General features: G+C 32.1%; 1 protein-coding gene across 1 annotated transcript in view; it reads right to left on the bottom strand.

The window, feature by feature from the left end:
- Positions 1-22,100, bottom strand: part of LOC148278146 (uncharacterized) — a 190,510-nt gene that overhangs the window by 150,052 nt on the left and 18,358 nt on the right. The window contains exon 3 of the mRNA XM_088231832.1: positions 8,958-9,105. Coding sequence (XP_088087958.1) covers positions 8,958-9,105 — 148 coding nt within the window. The remainder of the gene's footprint in view (positions 1-8,957; positions 9,106-22,100) is intronic.

Raw genomic sequence — 22,100 nt, 5'->3', positions numbered from 1 at the left:
TAAATGTGGTTTGTGTTTTAATATCGTCTTGCAATATTTTTTATCATACACTATATAACGTATTGCAATTTTGCTCTTGTAAATGTTATAGTTCAAAATATAAATACGTCTGTAAATAAATACTGTTATCTGTAGATAATGTATGTCCCTAATTGAGTTTTTTCCAAAATCTCGTTTGGAATATTATATGAAACAATGAATAATATGACATGTTTTAAATTATTAAAAAAATATATATTTATACAAATGTAATATTTTTGAAAAAAATATAAATACTTGAAAATTTAATATACCTCGTCATAAAACGATCCAAAGATTCCAGGTTTATTACATTTATATTCGGATAAGAACAACATATATTTTTGATGAATTTTGATATAAAGTGTTGTGTTAATATAAAAGTATATACAAGTTCTCGAAATGTCGTTTATTCAATTTTTGCATTGATTTATGCCTTAAAAATATCATTGAAAAAACATTGAATTGTTTTTAACACATTTTGCTTACTTTAAAAAAAGATGCATGTCTTAAACTTTTTACTTTATTTCATCTACCCCAGATAGAATATCATTTTTGCTAAGAAATATAAGACCCTTTCTCTGGAGAACGCGAACAGGCTGATTATTTTATATAGATTCTAAAATATGATCCAAAGTTTCGCGCTTGTTCACAAAAGACATTATCTGAAAAATGTTTCATAAAAAAATATTTAACCCAGTTCGTATATTTATGGAGAGGCGTGAGATATTACATTGCAGCATCGTTAAGCTTGGCTCAAAAAGTTAAAGATTTATTGAGTTTTAGTAAAATTTCATGGACTTAGACAAGCGTGCAGTGCTTTTGTAAAAAGCGCCCTTCTGATATTTCCACCACCCCGTTTATCCGCCCTTTCTTTTTAACAAACCCTTTCCCCCTCCTCTTTCCCGTAGAGACCGCTCTTATCCTAGCCATTCATACTTCGTCAGTGCAAACCGCAGAACTCTTAGCTTTTACAGCAACTTAAAGAAAAGTAGGGAAAGCAAATCTCGCATAGTTGTAAAAAGATTATTTGGCGATTGTAAAATAAATTTGAAATTTGAAACGTTTTGACTAAGTATGAGCAGTGTTTTAAAAACTGAAGATACAATATCAGATATCCTGAGTATAAATGCAAAAACTTGAACCTGTCTGGCTTGTAATATAGAATACTTTTTACGGTTTTAGTGACATCGTTCTTATGTAAGCGATTTACTGTGCTGTAAGCATTATTTGATGTAATAATTAGATTTAAACCTGAAACGATTTTTCGCCCAGGGATTTAAATTATCATTATCATTCCCTCTACGCACCTAATGGTGCAAAGTACACTGGGTTGATACACCAATCGCAGTGAATCTTAATGATTTCTGTTATATGAAAGTAAGATGATCAGTCTTATGCTTCAGGTACGAGTCCAGTGACTATGAAATATTTTATTGTAAAAAAACCCCTTTCAATAAATACTTTATATTAACCATGTCGGAAATCAAACCCGAGACCTCTTGCATGGTAGGCAAACGTCGGTTTTGTGGTGTGATGGTCAGCGCGTTTGCCTACCAGGGAATAATAGTGGCGCAATTAAAATACATTTTTATAAAAGAGCAATTTTACTCACACGCGTGTAATGAGTAAACTTACATTAACTACTAACACCTGGTTTTTAATGTTTTTAGATTTTACAAGGGCATAATTATTATGATTTTGCCATTATAATACCGATTTGTTTAATTTATTATGATTGTGTATAAATTCTAATATTTAATACTTTTTCATACTCTTACTTGTATTATGTAGTTATATTATTATTTTTTTTTTATGCTTTATTAAATTAGTTCATAACATCTAAAGAACTAATATGAACTTTTCATAACATGTCAGTTTTTATCGAAATTTCTCAAAACCTTTTTTTTTTTAAATAACGTTAACTCACATATCATATTTTCAAGCTACTTATGTATAGTATTCTTATGTAATTCTTAATACCTCATGCTTTTTACCTTGTGCAATGTACTTGTATCATAATATGTATTTTTTTTAAACTCATAATTACTTAGATTATAGAAGTTAAGTTTGTAGTATTAAAAAAAAAATTCTAATAAATTATTGATAACGTATCATAATTTTTATTCTGCTTTTATTGAAATTAAAAATATAAATGCGTCAGTAAATAAATATTGTTATCTGTATGTCCTTAAGTTAGTTTTTTTTTCTAAAAGCTTCTTAGGAATATTTATTTATTTATTTATTAACTTACACGCCCTACGGGCTTTTACATATATTAGAAATTACATTTAAGTGCAGCAGTGAAACGTAAGTATGTAAATTTTGTTAAAATTAAAGATAATATAAGAAAAGCTAAAAGATACAATAAAAAGTAAAAATCAGGAAATGTACCAACATGGCATAGGGTACATAGAAAAATATTTAATAAATTTACATATGAAAACATACACACATACATATACATACATATAAGTTTATACATTATTATAGAGATACATGAGAAAAAAAATAGTAAATAAAGAACAATATTAAGAAATTTTATACAAATAAATTTTTGATATAAGTTGAAATTATGCATGGTATGTTTCCAATTAAAATAATAAAAAAATACATAAAAAAGCTTTGCATAACTAATAGTTATTTCAGGGCAACTTGTTTTTTATTTGAAAAAAACGCATTTTTAATACTCTTCTTTATGAAGGATTATATATTTTACTTTATATTAAATATCTTTATTAAATAGGTTTTTATGTGCATTGTTCATAGGTTATTACTACTTTGTCAAAGCTTAAATAATTGTAAGAAAGAAAACAGAGTTTGTTATAGAGAGCATTTTATTTGAAACAATGTTTATTTCTAATGCTTTCTGATTTCAAGAGCAGGTAAATTGATCTCAGGAAATAAAATCTGAAATGGTTTTACAGACGTTTTCATTTTTTTATAAACAGGGTATTAAGTTACCAAGTACGGGGATTATATTTAAGAGAAAAATCATAAAAAATTATGTTGGTGTACAAAATATTTTTTCCAAAAATAAAGGGGGAAATCAATAAATAATAAACGTACCTATAATGAAAATATTACAATGGAGATGGATAGTATTTGAGAGAAAAGCACAAGTCAGTCTTAGCATTTAAAGGGCTTATGATTTGTCATTAACTGGTTTAAGTTATCATTTTAGACAACAATGTGCAACAATCATATTCAATATGCTAGAATCATAAGGTTTTTTATTAATAAAGCAAAAAATGTTTATGAAACTAAAAATATCGGAAACAAAACAAACACTTTAAGAAAAATAAGAACTTAACACAGCTACACAAAAAAAATCTGAAATAACAATAATATTTAGTAAACCCTTAGTTTTGAAAACTATGAAGTCTTTAAGGATATAAATGTTACGCCGTTTTTGTGTAACTTGTACTGTCTGCACATGCAAGATAAAGGGGTTGTAATACCCAATATAGGAAGGAAAATTAGCAACTCTGAATATATCGTTAGCTTAGAGAGAAAATCAATAATTTTCAATACCTTTACCGTTGTAGAGTTGAAAAGGAGTGTTTTTTTTTAATTAATTTTACGGTAATACACGTCGTAACTTTTTTTTTACTTATCGTTCAATAGATTTGAGCCATCGATATAAGGTTTTAATAAAGTGCGCCATCGGTTGCGAATACAATAAAAAAAATTAATTTTAAAAGGTCTTAAAAAACAATTATGGCTTAATATCGACAAATATCATAAGGTAAGATTTTGACAATTGTGGAAAGGTTAGTAATTGTACTTTTCCAGTGTAAAAAGACAGCACAGCATGTGTGAAGGTGAATGGGTCATTCACATCGTGGTTTAATATTTCAAAAGGAGTCAAACAGGGATGTGTAATGTCACCATGGTTGTTCAACATATACATCGATAACCCTATGAAAGAACTGAAAGATTTAAGAATGGGAGCAAAAATGAGTGGTATAACTGTTAACTGTCTCCTGTATGCGGATGATGCCGTGCTTTTTGCTAGCAGCAAAGAAGACCTGCAGTTCTTGGTAACAAAAGTTTACGATGTATGCAAGAAAAGCGATTTGCTTATGAATGTTGAAAAATCAAAAGTGATGGTTTTTGAAAGGGATGAAAATATAACTAAGTGTGAGATCAGTATGAACGGAGATATTCTGAATCAGGTAGAAGAATTTGTGTATCTGGGAAGTATGTTTACTAGGGACGGAAAGCCGAGAAAGATATTGAAAGGAGGGTGAGTGCCGGAAACAGGGTGAACGATGCACTGAAATCTACTTTGGCAAACAAATGTTTATCGCAGGAGGCTAAACTGCAGTTCACAACGGAGTTCTAGTGCTAACTCTAATGTATGGGAGCGAAGTATGGAATTGCAAAAATGATGACGAAAGTAGGTTGAATGCTGTTGAAATACGATCCCTCAGGTGAATGTGTCTTAAAACGATGTATGATAGGTGCACAAATGTCGAGATCCGTGTTAGGCTGAGACATGCATTATCGACAGAATCAAGAAAGGGTTCCTGCGATGGTTAGGACATGTAGAGCGAATGGACAGAAAAAAAACGGCTAAAAGGATCTAAGATGCAAATGTTGATGGATGCAGAAAACAAGAAAGACTGAAGAGAGACATGGCACGATCAAGTCCATCAAATACTAAAAGATGGACATGTCAAAAGTAGGAATAATCGGCGTGCGCGCATGAGAAGATGTATGAATGTAGAGGAAGCGAGGTCTGTATGCCAAGATAGAGTGTCATGGCGTTCAATACTGTTTGCCTACCCCTAGTTTGTTTGTTTGTTTGTTTAGTAATTTTAAGGGGTGGGCTTCAGTAAGAATGAAAGGTGAGGAAATTATTTGTACCCTCATAAAACAGTCCTTCACCTTACCTTTCATAATTTTTTTTATTACAATGAATACCAAAACTTTGTCAAATTTATATTTATAAATATTAAATTTATTTATTCGCCTTTTTATTAAAGAAATAACCCGCTAAGCATTTACTTTAGAGGCTTGTCAGCAGGTAGGAAAGAAAATAAAAGGAAATCATGAATAATACACCACAACACCCAGACCGATGAGACTTTTAGTTAGAGTTTTATAAGAGACCATTTAACTTAGCCAACATTTAAAAAAAAAAGTTTTTATGTGTCGTATTTTGGGCGTATTTTTTTTTAAAGTTTTGTAATTTTAAAATCACTCCTTCAGTGATGTCACAAGTTCTAGAGGGTGAGTTTTGCTAATTAGTGAGATGGCTTCCCGGAAACTAGAAAGTTTTCAAAACCCTTCATCGGTGTTGGATTTGGAAGAACTAGTGACGTTGTTTAAAGTAATTCCTTTGTATGAAAACAGGATAAACATTGCTTCCCGTACAGATATATCTCAAAACGCCTTATTCATTAGCCATTTTAATTATTTGTTCACCAGAACTTGTGACGTTTTTAACTCTTGCGTAGCTGTAATGTCATACTAGTTGGCATAGGATAAAGACTTGATATATCTCTCTTATTTTTTTTTAATGATGAACTCGCATTTTTTGTAATCTTCAAATTGGCATTTTCACACCGGATTTGAAAAGTAAAATTTCCATAACTTTGCTGGATGTTAATAAAAAAATGTTTATCCTTGCTTCGCAAAGAATGAATGTCCGATAATTCAGCAACATATCTCAATGAGAGAAAGCACGAAGATAGAACTCATAACATCAGGGACGCTGTTCCGTGGTGGGAGTTGTGTAAAATAGATTCAGTCGGTTGATGGCATTGATGAGGGACATACACGCGTTATATGAGCGGCGTATTTATGATTTTTGATTTATTTTGCTAAAACAAGGCTAAATTGTGTGTTTATTTATTAATTAATAACAGTCCCCATGTTTTTTTTTAGATGTCTGAACTTTAGAATATTCCGTCTTTTACTAGTGGTAACACGATGTTACATCACCGCGTGCAAAAGGATAATATACCACATTCTTTTAAGAGTTAAGCAGTTCCTTTTTATCGAGATGTATTTTAATAAAATAAAAAATATTATTTTTGAGACATTTTGCCTTACAATAAAATGCTCTTATTTTTACCGCTTGTAAAAAAAGATTTTTGATATCTGATTTCTGTGTTGGATTTTTCTTGCAACTGGCGGAAATTGATCCCACGATGCTAGTTTCGCAGTTGGCCGTTTAACCAACTGTGCCACTGCATGGCGCCTGTCTTATCCTAATGACGTTTTTTCCTAATAACCTGCATGCATCATTATTTATTTTATTTTTAATCTTGAAATAGGACACACATAATGTGTGCTCCATTAATAACAATTTACAAATATTTCAGTAAATAAATCATAAATAATATCCTCGATTTACTGCTGCAGTAGGTTCGTCCATTTTTTAATGGCTATTATTTCTTTATTCGCCCTTCAATCGCAATACGCATTATGACACAGCTTATTTCAATCACGTGTAACATGAAAGTAAAATGATCAGTCACACACTTTAGGAGTGAGTCCAGGGACTATAAAATATTTCTAACAGTGAGTTATTTACCACTCGTTGAAAATGGTACCAATAATGTTAATATTTGGTTAAATCAAGAGAACGCAAATATTTTTTTTTTCAAATAATAAATAATAAAATAAACTGCAGCAACGTCTCTTAAATTAATATTTTATTGAAAGTTTTTAAACATTTTACAACAGACAGAAACATTTTTGAAAAGGGAATGTAAAAGTCACGGGTTATGACCAGTCATTGACCGAAATGGCTACTTTAAACACTGTGAATTTTTCACCATTAATTTATGCATTCTTATGATTAAGCATCTATATTTCTTAACTTTTTCGTTTCTGTTGATTTCTTGTGAAGTTAGAGAGCTTAAACCTTTAAATACTCCGTATCTTTTTTATTCCTAAAAATAAGGGAAATAAACGTTTATTTGATTTTTTTTTTAAATTGTTCGATACATATTTTTTTGAAATTGTTAATTTTACAACTGTCGATTTTACGCTAGTATTCGGCAAGCTATGTACCATAAAATGTGTACCCGATAGTATGAATAAATTATTGCACGATCATAAACGTTTTTAAAAATGTTTTTTTTTATTTGAGCATGTTTTTTATTCTTATTTATTTAAATTCTTACTTTTTAATTACGTTTGGAAAGTTTTTTTCATTTTTAATATGTAAAAACTGATTAAATACTTTTAACAACATTTTAACCCTTTGTTTATGGGATGTTTTAATGGTAATAGCTTATATCATTAACAAATTACAACAATGATGGATGGAGAAGACGTTAAAGAAGTAAGTCTAGGCTAAACTACCTAGGTACCTACTTGCCGATGACATCATTTTTACGGTTATCTGAACGGTTTTTACCCGTTTTCACGACACAATCAGGCATTTTGCACCTGCAATACAGCGACAGAAAAACAATATTTAAATACATATTTTTCAAAATTACCTGTCACCGCATATCCTCACAATTTATGCAATCCAAAACACAAAAATAATAATGTATATGTAGATACACAATTTGAACTAAATACAGTCATTTATATCGAACTTTCGATTGTGCTAATTTAATATATGTATCTACCATTATTTACTCTAATCTAGCTATAACAAAGCATTACCGGATTAAACAAGTATTAAATAAAACGTTTGACATAAAGGAAAACACTGGCAACTTTAGTATCCTGTTCCGATGCCGCCACAACTTTGATTCCCAGCAGTGTTCCACCAGTTGGCTGATTATTACATATTTTGGATTTTTCTCAGTCTTTTACTGAGGCCAGCTATTTGATGTCGCAGCAGCTCATCCCAAGAGGCCCAAAACAAAAAACATTTTGTTTTAAAATTTACTGTCCCTATGAACAATTCAAACTCATCCATTAAAGTTAACCACGTATCACCCTTATGCAACGAACTCAAGTTGTTTTGTCTTAATCAGTGCATAAACTTTCAATCCCTATAACTTCTTTGCATCATTCTCTACAACTCATGTCTACCCGTGCTTACAATTATATTTACCTTTCTGATCATGGCCTATTACTTCGCTGCTCAGGAGAGGACACTTTCTATTCCTCCACATGCTATATCATTCTTCAACAATTTATTTTCTGTTCAAGATGTCAGACTTTGGAATGAGCTACGGCTTCATATAAAAAATACGTCTTCCATGGGTACATTTAAGAAACGCTTAAAACATTATTATATATCCTCAAAACCCTAACACCGATTCATAGTTTTTATTTATCGGTTTTTTTCCAAGATTTTCTTCCTATCTCCTTCCAAACTCATCACCTAATCCCACATTCCTAGATATATAATGTTCAAAATATAAGTTTTTTTATTGACAGGCGCCGTGGCGCAGTTGGTTAGATGGCCAACTGTGAAACTGGCGTCGCGGATTTGATTCCCGCCAGTTGCAAGAAAAAAAACCAAGAAATATTTTTTTCTCAATTGGTCTGGGTGTTGTGGCGTATTTTTCGTTACCTCCTTCCATATCACCTCTTTCCCACCTGCTGACAAGCCTCAAAATAGAGACTTAGCGGGTTATTCCTTTAAAAAAAAAAATTCCAATATATATATGTTTATATGTGCAAGCTCTATCTACCCACTATAAAACAACTCAAATTTAAAACTTTATGTGTGTATTTATATATCCTTAAATTAAAGTTCAAATTTTGACCAACTTTTATTTTTGCCAGTCTGTTTTTTGGTCGGCTGAAAGATTTGCTATTAGAAATAAGGCCAACAAATTGCGTATATTTTTTGTAAGTAAAGTTTTGAATAAATAAAAGAGTGCCAATCTATACAACATCACCCAGTATTCATGAAAAAGTTGCAGCTATTTTGAAAACATATTTATACTACACATGTAATTCGTAACAAAACAAAAATAATATTTTTACACAAAACTCATTTTTAAACTTACTTGCGGAGCTTCCGGTTGCACTGGAGCTTTGGCTTATAGGCTGGGGCCAGGGCTGGGTCCCCTTGGGGGGCGGCGCGCCGCCCCCGCTGGCCACGGTGCCGCCCGCCCACGCCGTCACGTCGGGCGCCGGAGGGAACGCCTTGTCATCCTGCCACATACAAATACCAACCCCATTAATCTACAATTGTCAGAATTATGACATGTTTAATTAATGGTGTAAATAAAAATGAGCCCAGTGACAAAATTATACATTCAGGTTTTGTATATTTTAAGACTAAATTTAAATGATCGTGAGAACGAGTTCATTGAAGGTAAGTTTTCCAATATTTTATCAAGAATAAAAAATTTTGCCGTTTTTTGTACAAAACTATTTAACTTAGCTTGTGCTTGCAAAAGCGTATTATTTTTTTTAAGTAAAAACCCATTAAGCTTCTATTTTAGTGGCCTGTCAGCAGGTGGGAAAGATGGGATATGGAAAGATGTTATTTAAAATAGGTACGCTATAACACCGAGACTAATTTGAAAAATTATTTTTTTTAATTTGAAGTATAGCATGCAGCGTACACAAATAAGGAAGAATGTGTGTATCAAGTTTTTGAAAAATATTTTGAATGATTTTATGTTTATTTTATATGTCCTCGGCAAAACTCCTCAAGATGATCCTCCTTTTTGAACTTTCAAAGACAATAGCAGGAGACGCGATGCAGAAGCCTGGGTGAAAATCTTTGCGACATTTCATCGGTGATGGGTAATAAAAAACTCACACGAGGGATAGTATCATACATGATAAATATAATGCAGGCAATTTGTAAAATAAACCAAAGTAAGGAACAAATGCCGAACACTCTTCTGGCAGAACGTAAGGCCGGTTGACAACTGTCAATGAGCTAGCTTCTCCTGAAAAGTTTTAAGTGGTTTCCTCTCCACATGAGCAAATGCTGAGAAGTTACTGATTGGTCCACATTAGTATATCCCTCCTAATCTCAAGAGTTGAGATAAATTTAAAGAAATTTGATTGCAGAATAGTCCACTTTTAAAATATAAACCTTGTATATCATAAGCAAGGTAAAAAGGGATAACTTAAAAAATTATTCAATATTTGCGTGCCAAATAAAAAAATATAAACAATTGTTATTACATTAATTGAACGCTACTTGCACTTTTTTAAAAGATGATTTTAATTCCGGTCTTCAGAAAAAAAACTCAAGGTAAGAAAAAAACATTCCTATCTTACAGAAATAAAAACTTGTAAGAAGAGATGTAGATTGTATTTTCCTCACCTTAAGTTTTGTGTCACGATGCGATGCCCGCCGTACTAGTGTCACTTTTATCTCATAATTCTTTTTTTTTGTAAAAAATCATAAAATACCCCGTGCTTGAAGGTATAATGAAATGCCATATTGTCGCGTCCCGTGACAAAAATAATTATACCTATACGATAATCAGAACCGTTATAGTTTAAAAGTAAAACTGAATATAGAAAACAAATCAATCGCGTAAATAAACGCTTTACCCGACAGCGGTCAACAGACATTCCGCGGCGGTCACGTGATACCTCCCACCACACTAGTTTTTTTGAATACAGGCCCGTAGCACTCGCCGCTGGCGAGCCGGCCAGTTGCAATCTGGTTCGCGAGCAGTGTCCACGCCGCGCTAGGCCAGTTTTCCCTCGCAAATAACTATGGGAGTTTTGGTATAATTCCCTATGCACCATGTTGAGCTGTGCCCAAAAAAAACTTGTATTCTAATTAAACCAGCTTCCGGTAAGTCTTCAACAACTTTCGAATATATAAATCAACTTGTTTCGCTTATACAAATTTGTAATTTTTCATTATTGTCCACAGATCGGATACGTATGATCATTTTAAGCTAGAATCCATTATGACGGCTGTTTAGCCTTATACACCACGTAACAACTAACAAATCTCCATTTAGTAAGTACAGTATACAGCACGGAACTGTTGTTTTTTTTTTTTTTAACTTACTTTCTCGAGCCGTTTGTAATGAAATACATTGTTTTGTAGTATGGAGAGTCAGGTTACCCCGAATCTCGCCCTTGAACCTGAGTTGTCGACATTTTCTTTGATTCATCCTGCAGAGGCGTGACTTAGCAGTTTTTCTCCTCAATGGCAAATCGACACAGGACGCCATTTCTAGGATCCTTCGTAATTGCTGGTGTTCCTAGTACTTCCTTCTCAAGTAAAATAATATGGAATGGTTCGAATCTCTCAGAGGATTATGTGGGTACCTCGCGTGCATCTCTTCATAAAGGTTGGTGGAAATATACTTCGAAAATTAGTGACTCCTAATGTAATACTACAGTGAACTAATGGATACGCAGGATTATTCAAATCTTTATCCTCATTACGGGGAACCGCTGCCCAAATTATTTTCGGTTCTAGGACACTTAGAAGTAATCACATTAGGTTAATTTCGAATCCTTTTAATAATGGGCTATTTTCAATTTTAATTCTTACTAGGAGAGATCTCTGCTCCAATTATTATTAATCCTGTTTACTATAATTAAGTTCCTCATAAATAATTGTTGAACATTTTGAGAAACACATATGTCCGTTGTCTGTAAAACTATATTTTACTGATTTGTAATAAATAAACTTGAAATGAACCACTTTATTCTGTCTTTTCCCACCGTTGTTCACAACCAAGCAAGAGATTCAGTATTTTATTAGAATTTTGCAATAATACCTAATGGAAAGTAACTAAGGACCCATGTTATCCTTCAAGGAACCTTGAGATCAAAAAGAACAAGTTCTACCTGAGACTATTAGCCGCAAGGTAAGATTTAATATTAAAAAAGAGTATGACAATATATACCACTAGTGCTGATTAGAAGAGTATGATATTTAAAAAATATATATAAAGTTATATAAATGTGCTAATACCTACTATTTTTTTTTAACAAAAATCCACTCTTTAGCCTGAATTTAAAAGGCTCAAAATAGCACGGTCACTCTTCATTCAGCTTATCCTTCATGTGTCAGTTTTTATCATCATTTATCTTTTTAATTGAAATCAAGTATTCCACCGATTTCTTAAGAAAAATACGCTTTGAGAAAGTACCACTTAAAAACAAACTCATTGTTCTTATTTAAATATCTCAAGCGAATAACAAAATGTGTACATGGCAGGGTAGTTCGATCATCTGTTACATGAAGGTATGATGATCAGTCTCACGCTTCAGGTGCCGTACAAGGCAATAAAATATTGCAGTTTAAAAATCAATATTTCACGTCCACCATGCTAAAAATAGATTCCAGGACCTCAAGAATGATAAACAAACGCTGAAACTATTATGGAATGAGGCGGATTTTTTACCAGCCAATTTTCTTATTCATGATTTTTACCTAATAGGAGCCGTAGATACAGGCAGGATAAAAAACAATAATGTTTATTTATGTTTATAGCATTAACTTTAAAGTCAAACATTTTTAATAAATATAATAATTGAAATCTGTATGTAGTTTTATTGCACTATCAGATCTAATTTTATCCAGTTACCGGGTTTCGTCATGACCGACATCGTCTGACTGGTGGGAGACTAAAAAAATGTAAATGTTATATTGTAACGCGCTGACCCCTATACGCATGTAGATGCTCATAAGATTACCTACATGGTATGGATGGCCGCTGAGTAAAAATCAACCATATAAATTTCGCTCACTTTCAAATGGGTCAAGACAAAATACAAACTTATCCTAGACAATGTAGGGGTTGTCTAATCAAAAACGACAAGATAAATAAATAAATATAAATATAAAGGTGAATCTTGGTCGACGTTCTAATCGACCTCAAGCGGATTATACCCATAGGTTTCCATCCAATAAATACCAGAAGAAAAGGGATATAGTGGAAATAGATAGAAAAATAAATAAAATACTAATTTGTAAATTCGAAATAACCAAAAAAATAAATAGAAAAATTAAGTGTTATTTGGCCGAGATTCATTAAAAACGCATTTACGCGTGAAACTCCAGTTCAAACAAGGTAACTAGGAGTGGGCAGTTTAAAAAAGGATATAAAATCAAATGCCTTTAAAAAAAAACAGTATAATATTCTGCAAATGGTCAACTTTAATGGAATTTTACACTACCCATGAATCAATAAAATAAAAGATTTTGGTCCCCTGAACAATTACTTTTTAATGTAATAAAGTCTAAAAAATACATTTTCATGAATCAAAGCTTGTTCTATCATAGAATTTAAATAATAATTTTGATTATCATATTCTCAGAAAATTTGCATTAATAATGCTATAAAATGGCATTGAAATACCGCAAGAAAGAATCACTTGTAAATAAATAAATTAATTAATCAAATGATTTCCAAAAATATTGAATCATCTAAAAAATATTTTCTACCTACAGTAACATGATTTGCATATGAATATAAAAGATGAACCTTCATTAGTTTTACAATACCGAGTACTCTAAAATAATATTGATTAATTCAATAGAGATTTGGATAGTTGACAATATGTAATTATTGCCTCTGCAAAATATAAAATAGCATTAACTCAACCAAGATATGTACTACAAATAATGTCTTCAAATTTCAAACGGATTTAAGTTTTAAAATAATTTAATCCAGCATCTAGTCAAGGTGGAAGACAAGGCGTTCGTTGTCTCTTCGAATGATGGAATTTATATGTTTGCTGAGGGGTGATCCACGTTTCTCGGTGCTATCCTGGGGAATTCGTCTCGCAACTTTTCTCCAACGTTAAGAGTAATACATCTTTGAGATTTTTGCAAAGCTAGAGAATGCAATATTTGCAATTTCCAGAGCTTGAGTTTGGAATCAGTTCATATTGAACGTTTCCAATCTTGACATGTGCGCCTTATGACGATATCGATCGGTAAGTCGTCAAATTGATGGGTGGAATTTAATCCAATGAGCCAACGCACTAGTTTGATGATTTCATATTATTAAAATAAATTACAAGGATAGGAATTTTGTCGGGTAGTTCTACAAATGTATGCTTCTAGTACAAAAGAAATACAAAATTTGACAGAAAATTTTTTTGGAGATCGCGTTATTACAAATAAAGATTAACACTCACGTCTGGTATGAGACGTCTCCATGATCGTCTGGACTACATCACAGATTATATAATACAAGTAGACTACATGTTTTGGCCTTTCCGATAACTCGACACGTGTGGGAGAATTTTGCTTCGCTTGCTTTTGCGTTCGCTCGACCGCCGGAAACTATTTCAAGTTTTTCATGTTGCCAACCGTTAGATTCGATATACGCCGCGCCGGTTTTGTTAACAAAAATTTATTGAATTGTAGCGGGGCTTATTGAACCAAAGTTTCTTCGCTTCTTAATCAAATCGTTACTTTACAAGTGCAAGCAGGTGTTGTATTTTTTTTTAATGTTTTTTTTTCCACCACAACAGGCCAAGATGCCCAATTACAGTAGTTAATTACAACACAGAAAATCTAAGCTAGAGAAAAGGCACTTTTGAACCCGTAACTTTCCGTACGCGAGTCAAGCGCCTTGACCATTACACTACGGAGACCGGCAGTAATTTATAAAATAATGGAAATAAATGGTAAAAAATATCAGTAAAAGTGGAATAAAACTACAAATGTTTTTTTAATTATTATAATTGAAATGCAGTTTCACTAAAATGGAAGCAAAAAAAATCAATTTCAATTAATGTAAGTAGATATTAGTATATTACCACTTACCGACTTTTTATGTCTACCGGTTTTGAAACGTGCCCGTCTCTTTGAATCTATTCGTACATATCACAAAATATTAATAACCTTATTTAAGTGCATGTCCGGACATGGTGGTGTTTGCATCTCCTTTTACCTACATGTAATTTATGTATTTTTATATAAATACTATGTTTACTGCGGTGATGGTAGCGGTAAAAGTTTATTTTAGAATTTGCATGTTGGTGTAGTGAGGGTCCTGATAAAGAGACCGGTACTAATCGAAACATTTAGACAAAAAAGTGGGTAAGTGATAATTTACTAATATTTACTAACATTAAAGAGTTTTTTTTTTTATTAAGAAATAAATTGTTCGTAATTGCAAACTAGTGTTTATTTAGATGTCAAACGTTTAAAGTCAACGCGGGTTACAGTATTTTGCCAACGATAAGACACATCAAACCATAAAAAGGACACTTAAATTCTTCTATCAATTTTGAGAAAATAAAAATGTTTTGGACAATAAAACGTATCGGACCATAAGACGCACCCCAATTTTCAGTTGGATTTTCAGCATAAAAACGACATCTTATGGTCCGAAAAATAAGGTACACCAAAAAATCGAAAAATAATCAATGATTAAAAACCTTTTTTTTAAATGCTTCATTTTAACTTGAATGTAATAATAATAAATTTTAAAAACCAATTAAATGGCTGAATAGTGTAGAACCAATTCTACTAGATAAAAAAAAAATGTGGCATTTTAAAAATAACTTTGCGGAGATAACTTATAAAATATATCATAATCATTTTTAAAAGATAAAAACTTAAAAAAAAAACTCAAATGAATAAAAATAATTAACATAGCGGGCATATAACGGACTCAGTATTGATGTAGACATTTTTAACTGCACGTTGCATTTGTACAGAAAATTTCTTCATGGGGTCGATTATTTGGGATAGTTGCTGAATGTACATCTTGAGTGGTTTATGCTATGCAGATGTGCCGCATGTAATGTATATGTTTGTGTATGTTTTATATGTGCGTTCATGTGTGTGCGTGGATGGCTCGGAGTGTACATTCGGTATTTTTATTTATTTTAATTTATTACCTCCATGGAAAACGCAAATGTCAACAATTATCTTTTTTTCACTTAAAATTCTTATTTATTTTTTATTTTTTGTCACACTTAATGTTTATATCTTTTTAATTTATGAAAACTTAATTGGTCTTTTTATGTTAAAAAAATGTTGTTTTTAATACTGATTTTGTATGACTGTATGTTTTCTAAATAAAATAAAATAAATAAAAATAAATATTTTTTAAAACGTCTTTTTCATTTAAATTTTTTTTTCAGAAATAACACCCGTAATAAAATTACAAATGGTGCCTGAGATAACGAAAAAATTCGTCAATAAAGTGTTTTTTCATTTCGTTTGATAAAAAAGGTATGTATTTTTTAATTCGTTACGAAATGGATTTAAATCGGGCGTTTTAGATAAATTTACGTCATTATAAGTTGGAGGGTCTCACGAAAATTCTATCTGGCAAAATATGCTTGCCAAATATCATATAATCGAAAAACGAATGAAATATCATTACAGCAAGAGAGAAAAATTTCCAATTTTCAATAGGGTTAAAAGATAATACGTTTTGAAGTGCTTTATTTTATTATAAGTATAGCAGCTTGAAGTAAATTATATAAAAACAAAATGATCAATCAGCCAGAGGGTCATAAAACCTGTGTCAATGATTATCTCTCCTTCCAAACTCATAATTTGATTTTATATACCTCATACTTTAATATGTAAAGCATAGTATACTTTTATTTAAATTGATATGTACAGGTCTTATATCTTCATTAAACATCAGCGGTTCATATTAATTCATTAGGCTTTTCCATGTACGTTTCTTTTGATGTACATTTTGATTTTTGATAAATTTTTGACCAACTCATCTTTTGACTAGTCTGTTTTGATGTGAATGCGTATGAGTGTCTTATGGTTCGTTCTCGATGTCATGTAAGGTTTTGACGTGACCAATATTTGTATACTTTCTAGGGCCTTGTGTTCAAAAACTATACAGATTACAGAATATTCAAAAGTATAACTGGATACTCCGTTTTGTCGACTACCAAAAATAGTTGGTTGCCAGCAGAGTTGCGAGATGACGTCACAGTACTGCGCGTAGGAGTCTAAATTTGGGCTTGTGTGGGTACAGCGCGCGCACTCGCCTTAGTTGTATCTCCGGAACGAGTTGGTCGATTTTAGTGATCGAATATATGATCAACATTTTGTGAAAACCTGTTTGTTTTTTCTTGGAAACACCACAATCGATTTAACGTTTGCACGTCAACTTGATCTGACGATTATACCCCACATTTCATATTTAAATTACCATCAACCAATTCTTCGTAGGATAGCCATTGTACTAATGATTTTGATGAATAAGAATAAGTATAGCTTAATTTTCATTCTTCTATTTCAATTTTCTTTCTGACAAACAAAACAAAAGAATCTTCTAATATCGAGAATAACGTATGTAATTTTGCATTCACGAAATAAAGATCTGACGGGAGTATCAAGAATACTTTCTGTATTTTTTTTGGTTGGCTGAAAGATATTTCTTTTAGCAATAAGGCCGCCAAAGTACTTATTCTTTGTGTTTGAAGATATAAATAAATCAGGTAACTCTAAATTGACTGCAACAGAGAGGAAAAACTTTTTTGCGAAGAGAATATATGGGTAGATGAATAATCGGCAGTGAATAATGGGGTGGGAATAATGAGCACGGGCATTGAATAGTTGAATAATGGGCATTAACAGGGTTTATGACCTGTTTTTCGCTTGTTTATGGCTACGTTTAAATATCCTGCCCAGCTACAGACATTTTGACATACTTGAAACATTGCAATTAAAAAAAAAACAGCATATTTAGATTTTTAATTTCTGTTAGACCATTTGGTAATTTATATTCATTTATCAATATTTTGAGTTTTTACAAATTTTTAAGAGACGGTAATATAGAAGTCTAGGCATCCACAGGGCTTATGACCTGACAACGGCTGTTTTAAGTGGCCACTTTACACAATGTGTAATATTTACTATTCTGCCCATATTTTAACATCTATATTCCTTCAATTCTTTCAGCTGTTGATGTTTGTGAAGTTAAAAAACTGAAACCTTTATTTATGCGGGTAAGATTCATCTAATTGAATTATTTCACCTACATACTTGGCAACGCGTGAAAATGTTATTTTTTCAATTTCTATACTTCTTCGTGGACCAGGTGGATTTATCGACAATATTTTGAGCTTGTCCAAATTTTTGTAGACAAGGACTGGATTCAACTCCCTAAGGAGCTGTTTAAATTAATATTTTACAACAGAGATGAAGAACATTTAAGATAAGGTAATATAGAAGTCTAGGCATCTACAGGGTTTATGACCTGTCAATGGATGGTTTAAGTGGCCACTTTACACACTGTGTAACATTCACCATTCTGCCCATATTTTAACTCCTGTATTCCTTAAATCCTTTCATCTGTTGATGTTTGTGAAGTTTAAGAGCTAAAACTTTTTTTTATGCGGGTGAGATTCATCATCATTCACTTGTTAATAACTATTTGGATTTAACCCATTTGGAACACATCACTATATTTATCCAATCGATTTTCTTTTTTTATGACTCCGAAATACTGTTCATTAACCTAGTTATTTTTTACTGTCAAAATCACGCATTTGGCTTTGTCAGTTGTCATTTGACACTCAAAAGAAATGTATATGTTGCAATTTTCTCGAAATGATACATTTGCTGTTATGTAATATTTTATCTGTATTCGCGAGTATTGCCATTTTCTTAAGAAATGATATCATGCCTTTTTAAGTTAACTTTAATCATAAATATGAAAAAAAAAAAGAGAATTTTATAAAAATGTGAATTCAATTTTTCAACTATCATTAAAACGTATTCAGAACAAATATTAACATTAGGAGGTAGACTTACCTACATGGTTGGCGCGTTCGTCTACCATGCATTTTCGGGGTCCTGGGTTCGATTCGTGGCAGGACGGACGTGAAATAATTATTTTAAAGATTGTTCAAACTGCAATGTTTTATTGTTTCTGGACTGGCACCTTAAGCGTAGAAGTAATCACATTACGCTGCATTTGTCTGCGCCCTGGGCACTTGGATGCGGAAAACGGAATATTGACGATTATGATTGACATTACGTGATAAGTCGTGTTTTGAGGTTGAAATAAGGCATTATTTCTAGCAATTCGAAAAAAAATATTTTAAATGAGACAAATGATAAAATAATTTCTATTTTATATATTTTGTGTATTTTCTGATTCATTTTCAGTAGAATGAGTCGGTAAAAGTTACATAATATCTCTCTATTAATGAAGGTTCTTGTGTTTCGGTTTTTACTTGTCGATGAGTTTTTATAATTTTTTGTGTGCTACACTTTTTTTCTTATCAAACATTTACGCAGAGATTGATGTTGCAAAAAATAAACTTTTTAGGAAAGAATTAACCAACCGAAATTCACTAAATAAAAACATGAATATGTATCAGAAAACATATCAAGAATACAGAATAAAAAATCCCCTGATGGTAAACACAAACAAACAAACCAGGCGGCCTCCGTGGTGTAGTGGTCAAGACGCTTGCCTCACACACGGAAGGTTCCGGGTTTGATTCCCGGTAAGAACACAAAAATCAAATGTGATTTTTCTCAAGCCTGGATATTCTGTGATGTAATTGGGCGTCTTGGCCTGTTGTGGGGAAAAAAAACTTTAATTATAAAAATACAAAATAACGCCGTTTCCATGAAAGGGTAGGGTGAAGTTTGTGGACTCTAGAACGTTGCACTGGATATGTCATCCGATTTCGTTATTGAAGTAACACTAGCTATTCGTCACAGAAAATTTTGCAACCATATTATTTTGTCTGTGGCGAACGCATCTACCGATGCGGTTTTTTCTAAGCTTTTTTCCGTGACAAAATGCGAAGTATGACGATCGCTTGGCAAGAAAAGGGCAACCTTAAGTGCAAGCGCTTCTGATTACTTAATTTTATGCAAACCCAATGTCTAAACATCCCATTAATTTATTATTGGAATCCACAGGGTATTTTTCTTATATTTTAACAAATTATATATTTAACAATATTTTGAGTTTGTCCAAATTTTTGTAGACAAGGACTGGATTCAACTCCCTGGGGAGCTGTTTATATTAACATATTACAACAGAGATGAAGAACATTTAAACGAAGGTAATATAGAAGTCCAGGCATCTACAGGGCTTATGACCTGTCAATGGCTGGTTTAAGTAGCCACTTTACACACTGTGTAACATTCACCATTCTGCCTATATTTGAACATCTATATTCCTTCAATTCTTTCATCTGTTGATGTTTGTGAAGTTAAAGAGCTGAAACCTTTATTTATGCAGGTGAGATTCAACTTATTGAATTATTTCACCTACATACTAGGCAACGCCTGAAAATATTATTTTTTCAATTTCTATACTTCTTCATGGACCAGGTAATTTATCAACAATATTTTGAGTTTGTCCAAATTTTTGTAGACAAGGACTGGATTTAACTCCCTGGGGAGCTGTTTATATTAACATATTACAACAGAGATGAAGAACATTTAAGAGAAGGTAATATAGAAGTCCAGGCATCTACAGGGCTTATGACCTGTCAATGGCTGGTTTAAGTGGCCACTTTACACACTGTGTAGAATGATTAGTCATTGATTAATCATTTGTGTTCAATTATCGAACCCTGAACCTTAAGAATCATAGGCGAACGCTTTAACTAAGGCGAACAAATCTTCAGTCGGTTTTTTTTTTACATTTTTATCTTAGAAAAACCGTCGACTTGAGTCGTTCTGTAAAACACTACACTCTACATCAATCAAATTATTACACACGGGAACTTATCTTTAATAATGAAATCAGATGACAAATCCAGTGATACGCTCTGAAGTGCACCAACTTCATCCCTGTCATAGAGACGCATACGTCAAGAACAAAAGAACGCGACCTATAAAAGGATCACAGGGCGTGGTAACATCGTTCAGTGTTCACCTAGTTACATCATCTAATTCGATTCAGTCACTGTCATATATTGTATTCACCACGTAATAAATACCTGTTTATAGTACCCGGCATTAAATAAAATAAATCGGGCTTAAGAAAGAGACTGCCGGCCCAATCGGTTAAGTTTGGCTTTGTAGAGCATCATTTTCGTCATTCTTACTTTCGTACAGGTATCGGACTCTTACGACAGGGACGACGTCTGCAAAGTCGGCAGTCTCTTTTTAAAATTCGATGCACTTTATTAACTGTATCAAAGACATCTTTTCTTCTGTCATCTCTAACTGGTGTCGAAGCTCCCGTTACAATAACTAACAAAATTCTACAATTATTTATTTCACAATTTTAAAGTGTACAGAGACTCCTTATTTCAGGTCCCGACTAGCTAGAAAATTACTGTGTTAAGGCTGGACCTTATATTTTATGTGTTTTTTTAATCACTAAACGCATGAAAAATTCATGCTAAAAAAGTCCAAACAAAAAAAATTTAAAACCAAGTGTAACTTAGAAAACACACCGATAGTAATAAAATTTAAAGCATAAATATAAATGAGAAAATATACCATTAATAATTCGAAAATTATGACATACTTTACTGATAGAATTATGCTAAACTGGTAACAATATTATGAGAAATATATTAAACTGATAAGTCGGCCTCGTGGTGTAATGGTCAGCGTGTTCGCCTACCATTCAAGAGGTCTCGGGTTCGATTCCCGACACCGTTGATATGAAATATTTATTTAAAAGGATATTTTTACACTTAAATATTAGGCTGGTTTCTGAAGTGTAAGACTGATCATGTTACCTTCATGTAACAAAAATGATCAAGATACGCTGTTATTAGTGTACCAATGCAGCGCCCTATGCACCATTAGGTGCGCAAACAAAATGATGATGACGAAACTGATCATTTCTCTTAAAAATAATATGTCTTTGTTGAGATTCCACGTAATTTCAATGACAAATAAAAAAGTTAATAATTAATGTAAATCAGGATTATAAGCTACTTTCAAAGAGCAGTTAAATAAAGCCATTTTAGTTGGTAAACTTATTTCTAAACGGGAATTAAGTTGTAAATCGCTTGACCTGGGAGGAAAATCATCAATTAGGGTCCTTTTAATATTTATGTTTATACATAATATAAAATAATACATATAGGGTTGGTTAACGTATATAGGAGGATGCGAGAAAGTTGTGGGAAATATTATAACTTATATTCGCCTTATACGCGATTTGGTAAACTTTTTAGAACCACGTTAGGGTGTTTTTATGTTTGAATCTACTCACAGAATTATAAAACTTGAATATTTTTCAAAATGTTTACTAGTCAAGGTAAATAAATAATATCAATAA

Source organism: Micrasema longulum, unplaced genomic scaffold, assembly GCF_059751315.1.
Source record: "Micrasema longulum isolate JH-2025_06_02 unplaced genomic scaffold, ASM5975131v1 h1tg000926l, whole genome shotgun sequence".
NCBI classification, from domain to species: Eukaryota; Metazoa; Arthropoda; class Insecta; order Trichoptera; family Brachycentridae; genus Micrasema; species Micrasema longulum.
This window is presented reverse-complemented; position numbering and strand designations above follow the sequence as displayed.